Source organism: Leptonotus elevatus, chromosome 4, assembly GCF_054856555.1.
Source record: "Leptonotus elevatus isolate MCC_2025b chromosome 4, RoL_Lele_1.0, whole genome shotgun sequence".
Taxonomy (NCBI): Eukaryota; Metazoa; Chordata; class Actinopteri; order Syngnathiformes; family Syngnathidae; genus Leptonotus; species Leptonotus elevatus.
Window position 1 is genome coordinate 8,607,980 of NC_141242.1, and position 15,065 is coordinate 8,623,044.

Sequence of the window (15,065 nt, forward strand, 5' to 3'; positions counted from 1 at the left end):
AACGTTTTACGAACGTACGTTTTCAGACATGCGACACTTGTTTTATTGTGAAATCTCAAACCGGAAATATAACAGTCTTCTGCCCAACCACGATGACTCAAGCAACATTGTTGACAACTGTTCACGGTAACCGCAATTATTCAGGCAACAAAGTATACTTTATACAATTCGAGTCGTTAGTAATTATTTCGCATTTCGGATACGTTCAAGTATTTTGAGGTTCTGCCATTCTGTCTGTTTCAGCACTCGAACTCAGATTAAAGCAGGGTACTGTTTCACACATATTTCAACATTTTAGCCGATTTTTTTGTGCGATAGACTACAAACATGATAAGAGGGAAAACGGCAAATGAGTGTTTACTGCTCTTGCAGTGTGCGGTGTACTAGTTCAAGTTGACTACAGGATCACCACACAACTCTATCTGACGTAGTACTAAGACTGACCTGTGAGAGGCAGCATAGTACCACAGGGCGTCCATAAATACAAAAAAAAAAGAACGAGTAGGAATAGTGTACTGTAATAAAGTTAGGCTAAATGTTAGTAACTAAATCTTTACGACTCCGAGCAAGCTTTAAAACACTGCCACTCGATAAGTGACAAATAATATCTAACCCCATAAGCAACAGGAAATGCTGTAAAATTGTAGAATGGTAAACCAAGGAGTGAATTGAAATGAAATATTCATAAATATATATATTTTTTAAAGCGACAAGGCAAATTCCATTTGCGAATACGAACTCGGATGCTTATAAAGGACTAATCAGTATTCAGTATGATTATCATACCAATTTCTGTATCTCCCCAGAGATGGCACCTTCTACTGTGACGGCGGTGGCATTGCTGGCCCTTCAGTTTGTGTTGGTACTCAGCTCTCACAAACATGAAGATAAATTAGGACACCAGCTACATTCTGAACATGACATGAATGTCTTGCTGGGAGAGAAGGTTGTGAAACACAATTTTTTGTTTTTCCTTTTATTTTGATAGCCTTGTGACTTAGCTTATCTTTTATGTTATGCTTCTGTAGGACCCTGAGGAGTTAAACAAACTAAGCCCAGAAGAGCAGAGGAAGAAGATGATGGAAATTGTAAAGAAGATTGACAAAAATGCTGACAAACACCTAAGCGCAGGTAAGATTGTGTGCACTGTAACACTTAAAAGAAGAAAAGGTGAACAAGCAATTGATTTTGGTTTCTTCATAGAGGAGATTGCTCTATGGATCCAGCATGTTTATAGAAAATATGCCCTGGATGACGCGGAGGAGCGCTTTGCTGAATTTGACACCAACAAAGACGGTGTCGTATCGTGGGAGGAGTACAACATGGTCGTCCATGACAAGCTCTTTCATTTTGATGAAAACACAATCCTGGATGATCCTGAGCAAGAGTCTCTGCGACATGTATGTACTATATGTACACTAACATCCCCATGGCAACATGTTAATTCATAACACCAATATGTCATCTTATCTTATCCTCCCGTCAGCTCCACCTGAAGGAGAGGAGGCGCTTCAATTTCGCAGACCTGGACGGTACGCCCGGCCTCAATGTAACCGAGTTCCTGGCCTTCACCCACCCGTCTGAAGTGGACCACATGGCTGTAAGATCAGAGTGGCTCTTGGATGGATAATGTACTCTGGATGTTAGATCCTCTCATCCCCCTTCTTCTTATTACAGGATTTTGCAATCGAGGATGTGCTCAATGACTACGACTTGGATCAAGACGGACTGATCAGTCTGAAGGAATTTATTGGTGACATTCGACGTGAAGGTTAGTACATTTTGATAAAAAAAATAAAAAAATGAAGTACTTGAAATGTATTGCTGTTTACTTTCACAACAGATTTTCTACCTGAACAAAAAATATCAAAGTCAGGCGCAATGGTTTTTTTCCCCCTTTACTATTGAAAGTTAATATGCAATTATATTTTTCAAGGTCCTCTTCTATTTATTTATTTACAAACACAAGCAATAAATACACATACATATTTTGGTCTTATAAGTTAGGCTTATGCTAAAACAAAGACAAATAAGTCAAACAAGCGTTTACTAAAACAAATCCACTAGCATCTACCAAACAAGTGTGGTGTAAACATAAATCAGCAAGCAAAATAAAAACATTAAAAAAAATCTAAAATTAACTGTAATTTACCAACTTTACCACTAGGAGGAGTAACTACTGTTCACTGCAATGATGTTTTCATCTGATTGTACATTTAAAAAAAAATTGTGGTCATCTATGAGCATGCATATCTAGTTTCTATTCAGTTTACCATGATGAAATCGAATTTTATATGCTTACTATCACTTTCAATACATAATTATTTAGAGTGTACACGTTGATATGAATTACACATTTACCACAGATGTAAAGTGATGGGATTGTCTGTCATCATTTTGAAAAGGTATATTAACCCTGACCAATTTTTCTCCCCAAGTGCACTGACTTTGCAATCCCTGTCGCTTGTCTTTGAAAGAGGACGCCCCTTCACAGTGGGAGGTCGAGGAGACCGTGCGCTTCAAGGACCTCTACGATCAAGATAAGGACGGCGAGTTGAATCGAGAGGAGCAACTCCGCTGGATCGCGCCCAACAGCTACGGCGCCGCTCGAGAAGAAGTAAGACATGACTCTGACATAAAAATTTGGATCGTTTCCATTTGTTTGGTGACGGGACGTTCGTTTATCATTCTCAGGCTCTTCATCTCATTAAGGAGATGGACCAGGATGGAGATGGGCAAATCTCAGAGGCTGAAGTTTTGAAAAACCAAGATACCTTCTTGAACAGCGAAGTGACGGACTACGGCAGACACATGCACTTGTCGCATGATGAACTATAGCTCGAGATCCTTATTTTGTCATTTGCTCCCACATCAAGAATTATTCGATTTACTTTTAAGCCGTGTTGAAGTCACGTGGCAACACAACACTGCTGAGGAACTTGGTAAACCAGCACAATGCTCACTGGCTATCGCAGGGATGTCAAAAAGCGAAGTGGCAGTCCACTTGTGTTTGCTGCTGACACTCTTCCTCTTTTCAAACAAACGAGCAGAGGTGCCGTGTGACGACTCGTTTCCTGGACTCTTTCACTTGCGTCGAGCAGCCGACTGTCAAATTTGCCGGCGTTCAGAAGCGCATTGAAAAGGTGAAACGTTTCTTCAGAGGGGAACCACGCAGGATGGAGTTACAGTTTAAGGATGCCTTTTGGGTGAGCTTCTGCCATGATTCATTCATATACATGTATATATATTTTTTTATTTTTATGTTTTGGTTTGGGGACCAAGTTGACTGTGGAACACATAAATTAATTGGTCACTAATGTTTTTTATTAACTCATTCACTGCCATTGATGGCTTTAGACGTCAAAAATTCATTTGAACTATTTCTATTAGTTTAACATTTTTTCCACTTTTATTAAAACATAAGATTTTTTTTATTGCATTTCATATAAAATTTGTGATTAATCGTGAGTTAACTATTGAAGTCATGTGGTTAATTACAATCAAAAATTGTAATCATCTGACGAGCAAATTTTTAATCTTTTCTTTTCTTTAATAATCTTTTTTTTTTAAGAAAAGATTATTAAAAATGAGGGCGTCAGGCGATAATTTTTTTTTTTATTGTAATTAATCACATGACTTCAATAGTTAACTCATGATTAATCACACATTTTATATCTGGTCCAAATGTACAATATTTATTTTCCTAGGTTTTCATATTCTTGTTGACAAAAGTGGGGAAAAAAATGTTAAACTAATAGAAATAGTTCAAATGAATTTTTGACGTCTATAGCCGTCAATGGCAGTGAATGAGTTAAGTGGAACATACTGCACTGTTTTTTTCCACAAGCACCAGCATTGAAACTGAAAACTAGAAAAATTTCCGCGAAAACAAGAATTCCAATACCTGCAATTCAAAACTGAAGTAGCTGGTACTAATGTTAATTCTATTGTGCATGTCTGATGAGTCACACATTTGGTTCAATTTTGTATTCTTTAAGGCTACATCATTTATTCCCATTGCATTTTCTGTTTAAAACTGAATGTTACTAAGCTGCGGATGTAAACATTGTGGTCTTTGTCACTTATTTGATTTGAATAAAAAAGAGAGAGAGCTCAGTATTGTTCATTCGTTAATCTTTAAAAAGATATAAACTAATACAGTATCGGCAAATGTGGAAGTGTCTACTGGCAGATTTTTGCTATTGACTAATATTGTGATTATGTTGTCAAAAGTGCATTAATCTATTAAGAACACTTAACGTGTAATTGCATCTCTTGCAAAAGCAAACTGGAGATGTGAAAGTGTATTACGGGCCACTTCCTGCCGACATGAAATTAAATGTGTAAATGTTTTACCAAAGAAAGTGTCATGCACATCTGATATCACTGACAATTCAATAAGTATTTAATAAATACAATTTAATAAATTAAAATAGTTTCAACACTAGGAAAACAGCATTTGTTGCCTGTCCCCACTTTCAAAAATTTGCCTTTACCACGAATTATAATACATTTAGTTGTATTATTTTTTTATTTGAAGTATAGTTATAATGTATCACAACTATGCTTATAATATATAAAATAAAACTATATTATTTATAGTAATATAAATAAAATTACATTATTTAGTAAAATAAGTTATAAGTTGTATTATCACAACTGTACTTGAATTATTATTTTTTAATATATTAATAAAAAAATAAACAATTGAATATTCCACAAGTCACATATAGTCGTCAGGAAGTTGCATCATTCAGAACTGCTGCAGGCAATGGGAAATGCTGACTCAGCAGCAATTGAGACCAGAGATTCCTGAATTGAATAACCTTCATCTACAGTAAGTAGGCAATAACGTCTTTCTTTCTTTTTTTGCAGCTTGGCAACATACCACCTTTTTGACCTTGGGAAATGTAAAATAAATAAGTTCACCTTGGAGTCCAATAATCTGGCCCCATTGACTATGTATAACAATATTAGTGTGTTCAGGGCCTTTCCATTTTCTATCTTTTTTACACATTATAAGTGGGCAAAACATTTTTTCACAAACTGAAAGCTGATGGCTAATGTTGTCAATGTTCATCCAGGGAGTGAACTTCATTAGCAACGCCGGCTATGAGGCCATCCTCCAGAGACTAAACGATGGTCGGCGGACGTGCAAAGACATGGAGGAGCTGTTAAAAATGAGGTGGGCCTGTTAACTTGCAAGGTTATTATGCAAGTGATGTCACCCTGACACTACATTGCGGTCGTCTTGTCCGTCACAGGGCATCCGCCGAGGAAAAATATGGCAAAGAACTGGTCGCCATCTCGTGCAAGGTTGGGGGTTTCTATGAGATCTGGTGGGTGTGCGTGGGTTTGCACTGCAGAGAACGTGTTAAGACGTTGCCCACGCCACATCCTCTAAGCATGCGTTTTGTTTCCACAGCACGCTGAGAACGTCCATTGATGAAATGAAAACACGTAAGAGCAACATACAGTATATTCTTTTTTTTATTGAAGAATACGTGTTAAGAAAAGGAACTGATAGGTAACTTGCGTGTCCATGTTTCAAGCCTTGTATACTTTTTGTTTGATTCTTTCCCAGAAACGGAAATGATTGGCAACTTGCACATCCAGCTGTCTGGCCTTTTAAGGGAAGAGGCGAAAAGCATTGAGCAGTTCAGAGAGAAGCAGAAAGAGGAAAGAAAAAAAGTACTTTTTTAACATTAATTTGTTTTAGTTAATTTAAAGTTCCTTTAACGCCACAAATTTTTTAATGCCCAATTAATGACCGCCCAATACTTGGAAAGCCTGTACTGGAGGAATTCCAGTCGCAACGCAGCAGACACGTCCACGTCAAAATCCAGCAGTTAATACATTTAATAATAATAGTACGGTATAATAGCCTACATATATTTGGACTTTGGGTCAAGTTGTATTTTACAATTTACAAAAAACAAAACAAAAACAAAAAGTTACTTCATGATAAAGATTAGATAGCTCTTAATACAAAAAGAAAAATGCAGAGCTGTCACATTCTTACAAATGCAATTATGCCATCGAGACAGACTTTTTAATTTCAACTCAATTTTATGAATTATTATGAAATTACTGTATCAATGACTAAAAGATGCAGCCATAATTCTATTTAAAAAAAAGTAAACGGTTTTTCCACTTTTATGTTAACAAGAGTATTAAAACTTAATATTAAAATTATTTCATTGTACATTGACTCATTCACTCCCAGCCATTTTTAAAGAAGCTACCCTCTTCGGTTGCGGCTGTTTTACTGGATTTTGACTGATTTTCCGAGGCCCACCGAATATTGTGTTCTATTGCTATAAAAACATGGAACCTACCAAAAGAAAGATTAGAGTCTCCCCTTTCATCAGGAAAAAAAGTATATTTCTATCTGTTTCTCTTTTGCAGCAATTAGCAATAGAATCTAGCTAAGTTTCATCATTATTCACAAATTTAAAACTGGGGGGAAAATAGCTCTTTGCAACATGGCCCTGGTTGATCTCTTATACTCTGCTGCCACATGCTGGCCTTTTTTGTAATAACTACCATTGATTCAAGCATTCTCTTCAGTTCTGAGGCTGCATCAAAGCCTTCTGTATGCTCTAGCATTAAAAAAACATAAAAACGTATAATTATGTCTTTGGGAGCATGGCAATATTTAAAATAGAACATATTTATACATTTTTGGGAGCAAATTAAGAACAGATATAAAATTTGCGTATATATATATATATATATATATATATATTTTTTTTTTAATAGTTGACATTTGATTGTCCTTCCTCCTCAGTTCGAATTCACCATGAACAAGGTCCACAAGAGCAAAGTGTCCTTCTACAAGAAAACAATTAATGTAAGGTCAACATGTCAGAAAAATTCCAGGACTGATGTGATACAAGTGTGTGATTTGTTGGTCATATGACTGCTTTGTGGGTGTGGGTGTACTTTATGATGAGTCATCTCATGGTTCGCAGTTTAGCATGGTTGGTTGGCCGTGCATATCTAAGCACATATGCATTTGTGTGTTAATCCCATAAGGGAACCGCCTTAAATCTCACATGCATTTTTTTGTTATTGACGGTTGACTCATTTAAAAAAAAGAGAAAAAAAAGTAACCTACTTCTTTCCGTGCTTGCTATCAAGTATTTGTGTTTGTTGTTGTTGCACGTGTCTCCAGTCTGAAAGACAGTACGAGCAACGCTGCAGGGAGGCAGATGAGGCCGAGCAAACGGCGGATAGGATGAGCAACGCTTCCACAGCCACACCCAAACAGATAGAAAAGGTAAATGAGAAGTCTATGATGAGTATTGGATATAACTTGTTTTAAATATTCATTCACACCCCCAAAGGACCCATGTGATTTAAAAAAATGAAATTGTTTTCAGCTGAGCAACAAATCCAAACAGTGCAGGGAAGCTGCAGAAGAGGCCGGTGAGGACTATTTGTTCTGCACTTCTCTTTTATTGAGGATGTCACAACTATCTATTTAAACTGATGCCGTTGTGACATAAAATAACATCCACTCTGTTCAGTCAGTGTGACAAATGCAAATTCTGTGTTTTAAAATGGTATGCTTGATCTTGTAACAATCCGTGTGTTCCCCTGATAGAGCGACAGTACAAATCCAACATTGAGCAGCTGGACAAGATCCGTCAAGAGTGGGAATTAACGCACATCAACACGTGTGAGGTAACTTGTCACATGTGACAATGTCCCAGTATATTGGTCAAGAGAGGAAAGCACAATCCATTCTCAAGAGTTTAAGCTTAACCCAAGAGCGGCAATACCCATTTTGTGTCCTAAATGAGGATGTGCAACACTTCCTATGATAAGACAATGAAACGAGTCACTCATTTGCAAACTTCCTATGTTATGCGCAGAACTTTGTTATAAGGTTGATTTGAGGTTACACGTTTTCATTGTACAACAGATCACCAAAATGTCCTATACTCGGTGTTGTAAAAGTTACATTTCCCAATCCCGTTTTCTTGCAGATGTTTGAGCAGCAGGAAGCGGAGCGCCTGAAGGCCCTGAGGAACGGTTTGTGGGTGCATTGTAACCATTTGTCCGTACAATGCGTGAAGGCCGATGAAGTGAGTCGTCACGCGTCTAAAGTAATCCGAATGCCAACCGAAAACGACTTATAATGTCTGCTCCTTTCAGTGTTATGAAAGTGTGAGGCAAATACTGGAGAAGTGTGACGTTATCGCCGACATGAACTGCTTTGTGGGGATTAAAGGCACCGGCTCCAGCCGTCCCGGTAGGCGGCCGGCCCGCCTTATTTGAATACGACGCGGGAGAATATTTTCATGTTATCGCTGATCAAGATATCTTTCACTGACTCTTTGCTTGCTCTATAGCTCCCATTGAATACCAAAACTACTACGAGAGGGATGCCACGGAGGTCCGAAATGGAAGCATGGGCCTTGTAGGCGGAGTCATGCAAAAGTCTGAACAACACATTGGGTTCACAATCACGCAACCGATAACAATTGTTAAGGTTATACTGTTCCCATTCGTAGGTTTTCAAATCTCCTTCAAGGGAATTCTCTGGCTGGCTCCAGTATGAGCATTCATAAAGATCCGAGCGCAGACAGTACAGGTAAGACAAATGCAAAAACTTGAATTTGAATTGCTCTATTATAATTTGAATGGAATAAATTGTTTAATTTGAATCATTGAATTAAAAATTGTAATTTGAATTCTATGGAATGCAAGTCAAAATTAAGAAATGTATATCAGTTTATCTGATACAGTATTTGATCCTCACTTTCCAAATACAACTTTAGTTCTTCTCAATCCAAATTCAGTGCGCTTGACACAAAGCAGGGTACTTTTGGAAAAGCAATTGATGATCACAGTAACACTGATCTCCTTTTCGACCAATCAGCACTTGACATTTTTGAGCGCGCGACACAGACTCTCTCAGGAAAAAGATGAATCTTCTAAGCAGCTTTTAACACTTATTATGGCACCTTTCTTTAAACTTTGTGATAAAAGTCATCAAGACAGGGAGGGATAAATATAGGACCAAAAATGCCCAAATCAGAAGTAAGTCAAAATAAAACCGGATATAAAAAATATAATGAAATAATTTAGTTAAATAAATAAAAAGCACATAAAAGCTATATAAACATAAATAAAAGCAAAAAAATAAATATATAAATAAATACAAGTAAAAAATAAATACAAAAATATAAACATAATTAAAAAAAAAAAAGTTTAATAAATTGGGAAATACAAAAATAAATATATAAATAGAATTAAATATCAATAATAAAATTGCTCTGCTCTCACATTTATTTCATGCTCCAGACGCTGTCGGCATGAGATGCATCATGAAATGCTATTCAAATGAGGGGGCGGTCCTAAGTGTGTCAGCTAGTATGTCTCGATTTATTGCCCCCCAGGGCTAAACTAACATCACGCCTGCACTAAAATCCATTCTCTAGGCATTACTGACACCTAAGGGTAGAAACAGCACACAGACAGACCGTGCTGTCTCAAATATATATATATATATATATTTTGTGTAATACTGTACTTGTCTTTGCACAATGACAATCCTTTTAAAATTATTTGAAATGTCCAAAATGTCTTCTTTCTTTAAGTGTGAAAGGACCCCAAACTATGTACTTAATCCTCGTGACTTGCACTTATTGCTACATGAGAACGAAGTTCGGTATGTAAAAATGCTCACCGCAACAGCCTGTGATATAGTGAAAACTCTGCGATACGAAATTAGCTACGTACGAGGTTAACATTTGCATAAAGTCAGACTGTTAACAATATGACGAGGAACGACTGTATTTTGGACTGAGTTTGCAAGTTACTTCTCGTGATGACATCATTTCTGCCCCATGGTCTTTGAATAGTAATGGTGCACCTCTCCTGAATGGGCCGCACATTTAGTTCTTTAATTGACTGGACCACTAACTCCACAGGGGACTATGAAGACGTCTATAGCGCCATCCCTAGGATTCACGGGTCCCAACAGAACGAACAGTACAAGGCCGTGTACGAGTACGTGGCCCAGGTCCGTCCTTGGCTCGACTTTCCCTGAATTGTTCCACTGAGTGAAAAGAAGTCACTGCTGAAGGTGCTTTATTTTTCTTTAGAGAGACGACGAGCTCTCCATGTCTGCTGGCGACGCCGTGCTCGTCATGGATCAGCGTGAGGACGGCTGGTGGATGGTGCAGCGCTATGACCAAATGGGGCTGGTTCCAGGCTCTTACCTTGCCAAAGAATGACTTTGAACAACGCAACTCGAAGGACTTGTCACAAATTATTTGTGAATAATGTATTTTATTTCTCACTTGCATTAAAATCTTAAATACAATTTTCATAGTGTTTAATTTTGCAGGGCCTTCCTAATGAGAAGTATCCTCACGTGTCTCGTAAAAATACAAGCATCGTTTGTTGCACTCATTTCTCTCGAATTTCTGAACCCGACCCGAGTCACTGCACTCCTTTACAACTTCATTACATTCTTAGGAGTCACATGCTACGAGTTGACAAAAAAATTCTAGAACTACAATTTATGTTCAGAGGATTGTAAAACAGCCTCCAGCATAACAGGAGACAGTAGTGTACAACATTAGCAGGAGTGTTCATGTTGAAATTCACTGCATCTTGACATAATAAGGTCGAACAGTCTTACAAATTAAAGAGGAAATCATCCTGTGCACTTCCTCCATCCATACAAGGTCAGTCACGCATTCTCAGCAACCGTTGGAAGAATTTGGACTACAGCTTTTGTGTTGCAAAAAAAAAAAAAAAAAATCATGCAGCTTCAGTGTCTTAATGTTAGTGTGTTAATGGATTCACCAATGAGTCTGAGCAGGAGACGCTCAAGCGTAGGTGCCTCCTGTGATGAGGAGCTGGTAGGCGGGATCGTCTCTCCTGCGGCACAGCACGACGCACGCCGACATCATACCCAGAATCTTGTCGGGATGGGAGAGAAGAAAAAGTATGTTTTTATTGCACAGTCATACATTTCTTCATTCATTCATTGGATATTTCATTAGGTCACTCTGTGCAATATAAATACAACTAACTACAAGCTGCCTTTGTATTGTGTAAGTGTAGTTAATAAAGCGGAAGGCATGTTTTGGGCCCTCATTGCTTAAGTGATGCACACGTTCAGCATCACACAAAACTAATATCACTCACATTAAAACTGCTTTATCGTTTAAAATGTTCACCACACTGCCCCTAAGAGGTCAAGTTGCACAAAGCAGGAACAGTCCATTGAATTTTGTATTTATTTTTAATGGCTATTATTGTAATATATTATTATTTTAGTTAGTTTCTATTAATTTATCTTCTGGTCGTTCTTACAGTATATTTAAAGTTAAATTTGAGTAATTCAATATAAGCAATGTTTCCCTAATTTTTTCTTCATAATCACCCAGCCTGAGTGGTTTAGAACTAGTGTTCCGATACCACTTTTTAGCTTCCGATACCATACCGTTAAAAAAAAAAACTGCTTTGTTTTTTATTCTAAGGAACTGCATACTCACTTGGATGTAAAATAATTACTATCTTGGTCAGGCACTGCTAAAAAACCTTCGTGAAACAGGAAATGCATGCACCGAACACCTGTGATCACGCATCAGTGAGTGTACGCTGCGTTCAAATTTCTATAATAGTATCGGTAAATGGCATCGGCCCGTTATTTGTTAGTACTCGCTGATACCGATGCCAGTGTTTTAATGCAGCATCGGTGCCCCTCCCGATACTGGTATCGGCACAACACTGTTTAGAACACAAAACAACGACAGCGAATGCAGTCGACAAAACCCAATGTATTCTGATGCGATACAATAACATACCTGGATGGCAGCAAAAGTCAGCGCAATCCAGATGACATACATCATAATCTCCTTCAACTTCTTCACAACCAGAGCCTCACAGCCCTAAAACCCAGACAATACACAAAAGATCCATATAAACGAATTAAATTGCTACTCAAACAAATGTGAAGATTATCATCATCATCATCATCATCATCATTTTTACTTCTTGGTAGAGTTCTTCATGACGAGTTAGGGACCCCGTGCAGAGTCCACCAACTTTAACGTTGCAACAGCTGACGGGCACGCTGTTGTTCTTGGATGCTTCAAACCAGCGCGTGTACCGCCAGTCGGAGTAATTGCGGATGCCGCAGCATTGGAGCTGCACGAACAAATCGGCGTGCTGAGTAAGCGTGCCCACATGTTCTCACACGTTTGTTTGTTGTGCGCCCTCACCTGTTTCTGAATGTAGTCGATGGCGCGGCTCTGCGCGTTGCTGTTGGTGCCGTTGTACTCCTCGTATACTTTATGGATGGAACCATTCACGTCATCTTCAACCTGGCAACGAAATAAGACTTTAAGCATTCCACACCGGGTTCCACATAAAGTAAAAAAATAATAAAAAAAAAACACCCCCCACTTGTATGACTTTCTCACCTTTGCTCTGTAAATATATCCGAGAACCACAACAGCCACTTCGGTCAGGAAAACCAGCAGCAGAATGATGACGAACTGATTGATTCATGAGAAATAGAATACAAAATGAAAAGTCCCACGCTCCCAAGAAAATTGTTTTTGTCATTCTCACAGCAATATCTTCACTTGTCACGGTGTGTACTGACCGCCTTGAGTCCGCAGTGGCTCTCCCTCACGGTGGCGCAGCATCCGATGAGGCCGATGAGGAAAAGGAGCGCCCCGGCCGCCATGATGACGATCGCCGGGACCAGCGTGTAAACGTCTTCGAAAAAGTGGTCGTAGTCATCGTATGTGATGAAGACGTACGCGCCGGCGTAGCAGAGGATGCCAGCTGCCGCCTGTTGGTGAGCATTGCATAAATTGCTCCTTTTATTCCACTCACATCACAGAACAATATTAGACCCAAAATCTTCATGTGTGGGAAAAGTTGAGACACTCTTGGATCGTGACAGTGAAATGGAACATAGCCAATCCTGATGCAACCTGGCTGAGAAATAAGGAAGTTTTATCTGACAGCTTTTTAGTGTTTCATCTTCTTTGTTTTTGTTAGCTCACATTTTATCACGTGAGACTTCTGTTTTGGGACTCGATTCTAGATCAGTTGCGAAACAATCTGTGCGTGTGGTGTTCCGCGTTGAGATTATTGGAGCATAACACACACAATATGAGAACAACTGTTTAGGCCAGATTATTTTCATGTGTGTGGTCTGTAACAGATAAACAATCTCTTCTTACCAGGCCTTAGGAACATGTACTTCTCTTACATTGTGAGTGATGACTCGCTATTAGTATCTTGTAAAGGCTGTGAATCCTTTTGTGTTCAATTTACATGTTGATGTCATAAATGATATCCTTCTGTACAGTACTCCATAAAATGCCAAAATACACACAACCTCCCTGTCCACGTCTTGGATGACAGTGTTTTTGAATTGCAGCAAGATTATAGCATCGGAATGGCCATCATTACTGTTTTGAATATATTTACAAAGTAAATGAGGTCATTATAATGACTTTCCTACGGTGTTAGTATATGTTTGTTATAGACTATGGCACGCTCAAACATGTGTATATTTCAACCCTAATTTATTTAATTTAAGTTAGCCATTAATGGCGCTACACCAGGGCCAGGGGCGCTAAAGAGCCTGTCAGAAATCTATGTATGTATGCTAAAAAAAATAAAAAATAAAAAACATTAAACAATTCACAAGTTAGCATTCTGTTCCAAACAATTCCCACTTGTGTATTTGTGCCACACCTGTACCCCATGAAGCCTAATATTAATTTCACAAGTACCAACTTCTTTAATTATTTTGTGATTTGAAGCGTTGATATTGTTGATGTTGAACGGATAGTAATTGTTCCTCGCCATGACCCGCCTCCTGCTGGCGGTATTTTGAACGGCTCTGATTGGTCAACCACCGGGAGCGATCTACTGCATTCTTGGTCAGGCATGCATGACCTCGTTTTTTTTTTCTCTCTTTTTTTTTTTTAACCGTGATTAGGATCAGTAATAGGCCGTGAACAAGTTATTTTCGTGTGATGTGAATGCTGCCGGGAACCGGTTATTTTTGTCGTGAGTCAGCTCTATGCGTAGTTCCCACCTAGCTTCACCCACCTCCTCTTTTCCATTTTGTTTTGCCACAGAATATAGGCTGTTACCTACGTTACCAGCCTAAAACTAACCGTCAGAATAACTGTTCAATTTTTCAATAAACGCGTGAAACAAAACGGCTCATTTACAAGTATCGACTGACTGCAAAAAAAATTATAAAAATATTAAATAAAACAAAAATGTACAGAGCGGTATTTAAACCCGTGTCCGAGCACTTTCGAGGGGAGCGTTCTACACTTCTACCCCCTTGCAGTTGTCGCGCGTTTCACGGCAAAATGTTAGGGGCCGAATTGCCGGTCACGGCAAAATAACCACTGCGTGATGAAAATCTGTTAGCATCCGGAGGGGGGGAAATTCAGTCGCGGTGCCCGCATTTAGCATTCAGTTTGTGCGTCATTCTTTTCTCCATGTTTGATTGTTGTTGTTTTTTTGTTTAGATCAACATAATTAATGAATTAATTCCGAAAACACGTTTGCCTGAAGTTCCACCGCTAACCGAAAAGTTGTACTATTTTCAAACTAATGTCAGTTTGTTTAAAAAGGTCGGCTGCAGAGATAGCAAGGAAGCTAGCCTAAGCAACTAAACTAGCCACAAAGTTACAACGAATAAATATTAGTAGCTAGCTAGCCGGCTAGCTCACTAGACGCTACGCGGTGGCGCACAACAACAAAATAATCCATAAACTTACCCAAAATATGAGGTTTAGAAAGACCAAGACGGTCTTTGAGGAAGTGATACCACACTGGCCCATGGCCAACACTAGAATTTAAGCCTGTGCTTTGTTTTAAGATGCTACTTTGGACAAAGACATACCCTGCCCACTTACTCTACATTCGTTCGTGTGTCGGTCGGAATATTGTTGCAGAGCCACCACAATATAACTGGAAGACGCAAAGATGGGGATTTGCTGACATCTAGCGGTAGTAGATGTTATTGAGCGGTACAACACTAGTGAGCTCAC

General features: G+C 38.7%; 3 protein-coding genes across 4 annotated transcripts; 2 read left to right on the top strand and 1 right to left on the bottom strand.

Moving 5' to 3' along the window:
- The first annotated feature begins 52 nt into the window (after positions 1-52).
- Positions 53-4,116, top strand: rcn2 (reticulocalbin 2). Of its 2 annotated transcripts, none has more exons than XM_086074849.1 (8): positions 53-126; positions 807-946; positions 1,029-1,131; positions 1,204-1,400; positions 1,487-1,600; positions 1,678-1,771; positions 2,478-2,617; positions 2,695-4,116. In XM_086074849.1, the coding sequence occupies exons 1-8, from the start codon at positions 93-95 to the stop codon at positions 2,836-2,838; spliced, it is 966 nt and encodes a 321-aa protein (XP_085930975.1). In that variant the 5' UTR covers positions 53-92; the 3' UTR covers positions 2,839-4,116. The 2 variants fall into 2 exon arrangements, with proteins under 2 accessions (XP_085930975.1, XP_085930977.1); XM_086074851.1 differs by having other exon boundaries at positions 119-267.
- pstpip1a (proline-serine-threonine phosphatase interacting protein 1a) lies at positions 3,068-10,339 on the top strand. The gene is made up of 15 exons (XM_086074848.1): positions 3,068-3,206; positions 5,085-5,185; positions 5,265-5,339; positions 5,426-5,460; positions 5,585-5,691; positions 6,791-6,853; positions 7,178-7,282; positions 7,386-7,431; positions 7,610-7,689; positions 7,995-8,093; positions 8,164-8,260; positions 8,361-8,448; positions 8,523-8,602; positions 9,945-10,036; positions 10,119-10,339. The coding sequence occupies exons 1-15, from the start codon at positions 3,177-3,179 to the stop codon at positions 10,248-10,250; spliced, it is 1,230 nt and encodes a 409-aa protein (XP_085930974.1). The 5' UTR covers positions 3,068-3,176; the 3' UTR covers positions 10,251-10,339.
- A 426-nt stretch (positions 10,340-10,765) lies between these two features.
- On the bottom strand, positions 10,766-14,968 carry tspan3a (tetraspanin 3a). Its single transcript, XM_086074852.1, has 7 exons — positions 14,793-14,968; positions 12,638-12,829; positions 12,453-12,527; positions 12,252-12,353; positions 12,022-12,177; positions 11,835-11,918; positions 10,766-10,943 (listed from the first exon to the last, which is right to left on the bottom strand). The coding sequence occupies exons 1-7, from the start codon at positions 14,853-14,855 to the stop codon at positions 10,851-10,853; spliced, it is 765 nt and encodes a 254-aa protein (XP_085930978.1). The 5' UTR covers positions 14,856-14,968; the 3' UTR covers positions 10,766-10,850.
- Positions 14,969-15,065: the final 97 nt, after the last annotated feature.

Excerpts from the sequence above, each read along its gene's own strand:
- tspan3a (XM_086074852.1), bottom strand. The coding sequence starts at position 14,855 with ATGGGCCAGTGTGGTATCACTTCCTCAAAGACCGTCTTGGTCTTTCTA. Across the intron at positions 12,354-12,452 it reads GATATATTTACAGAGCAAAG|GTTGAAGATGACGTGAATGG; the intron begins GTGAGAAAGTCA and ends TTTCGTTGCCAG. Across the intron at positions 11,919-12,021 it reads ATGAAGAACTCTACCAAGAA|GGCTGTGAGGCTCTGGTTGT; the intron begins GTAAAAATGATG and ends TCTGGGTTTTAG.
- pstpip1a (XM_086074848.1), top strand. The coding sequence starts at position 3,177 with ATGGAGTTACAGTTTAAGGATGCCTTTTGG. Across the intron at positions 5,340-5,425 it reads GGGGGTTTCTATGAGATCTG|CACGCTGAGAACGTCCATTG; the intron begins GTGGGTGTGCGT and ends TTGTTTCCACAG. Across the intron at positions 5,461-5,584 it reads CATTGATGAAATGAAAACAC|AAACGGAAATGATTGGCAAC; the intron begins GTAAGAGCAACA and ends ATTCTTTCCCAG.
- rcn2 (XM_086074849.1), top strand. The coding sequence starts at position 93 with ATGACTCAAGCAACATTGTTGACAACTGTTCACG. Across the intron at positions 947-1,028 it reads ATGTCTTGCTGGGAGAGAAG|GACCCTGAGGAGTTAAACAA; the intron begins GTTGTGAAACAC and ends ATGCTTCTGTAG. Across the intron at positions 2,618-2,694 it reads ACGGCGCCGCTCGAGAAGAA|GCTCTTCATCTCATTAAGGA; the intron begins GTAAGACATGAC and ends TATCATTCTCAG.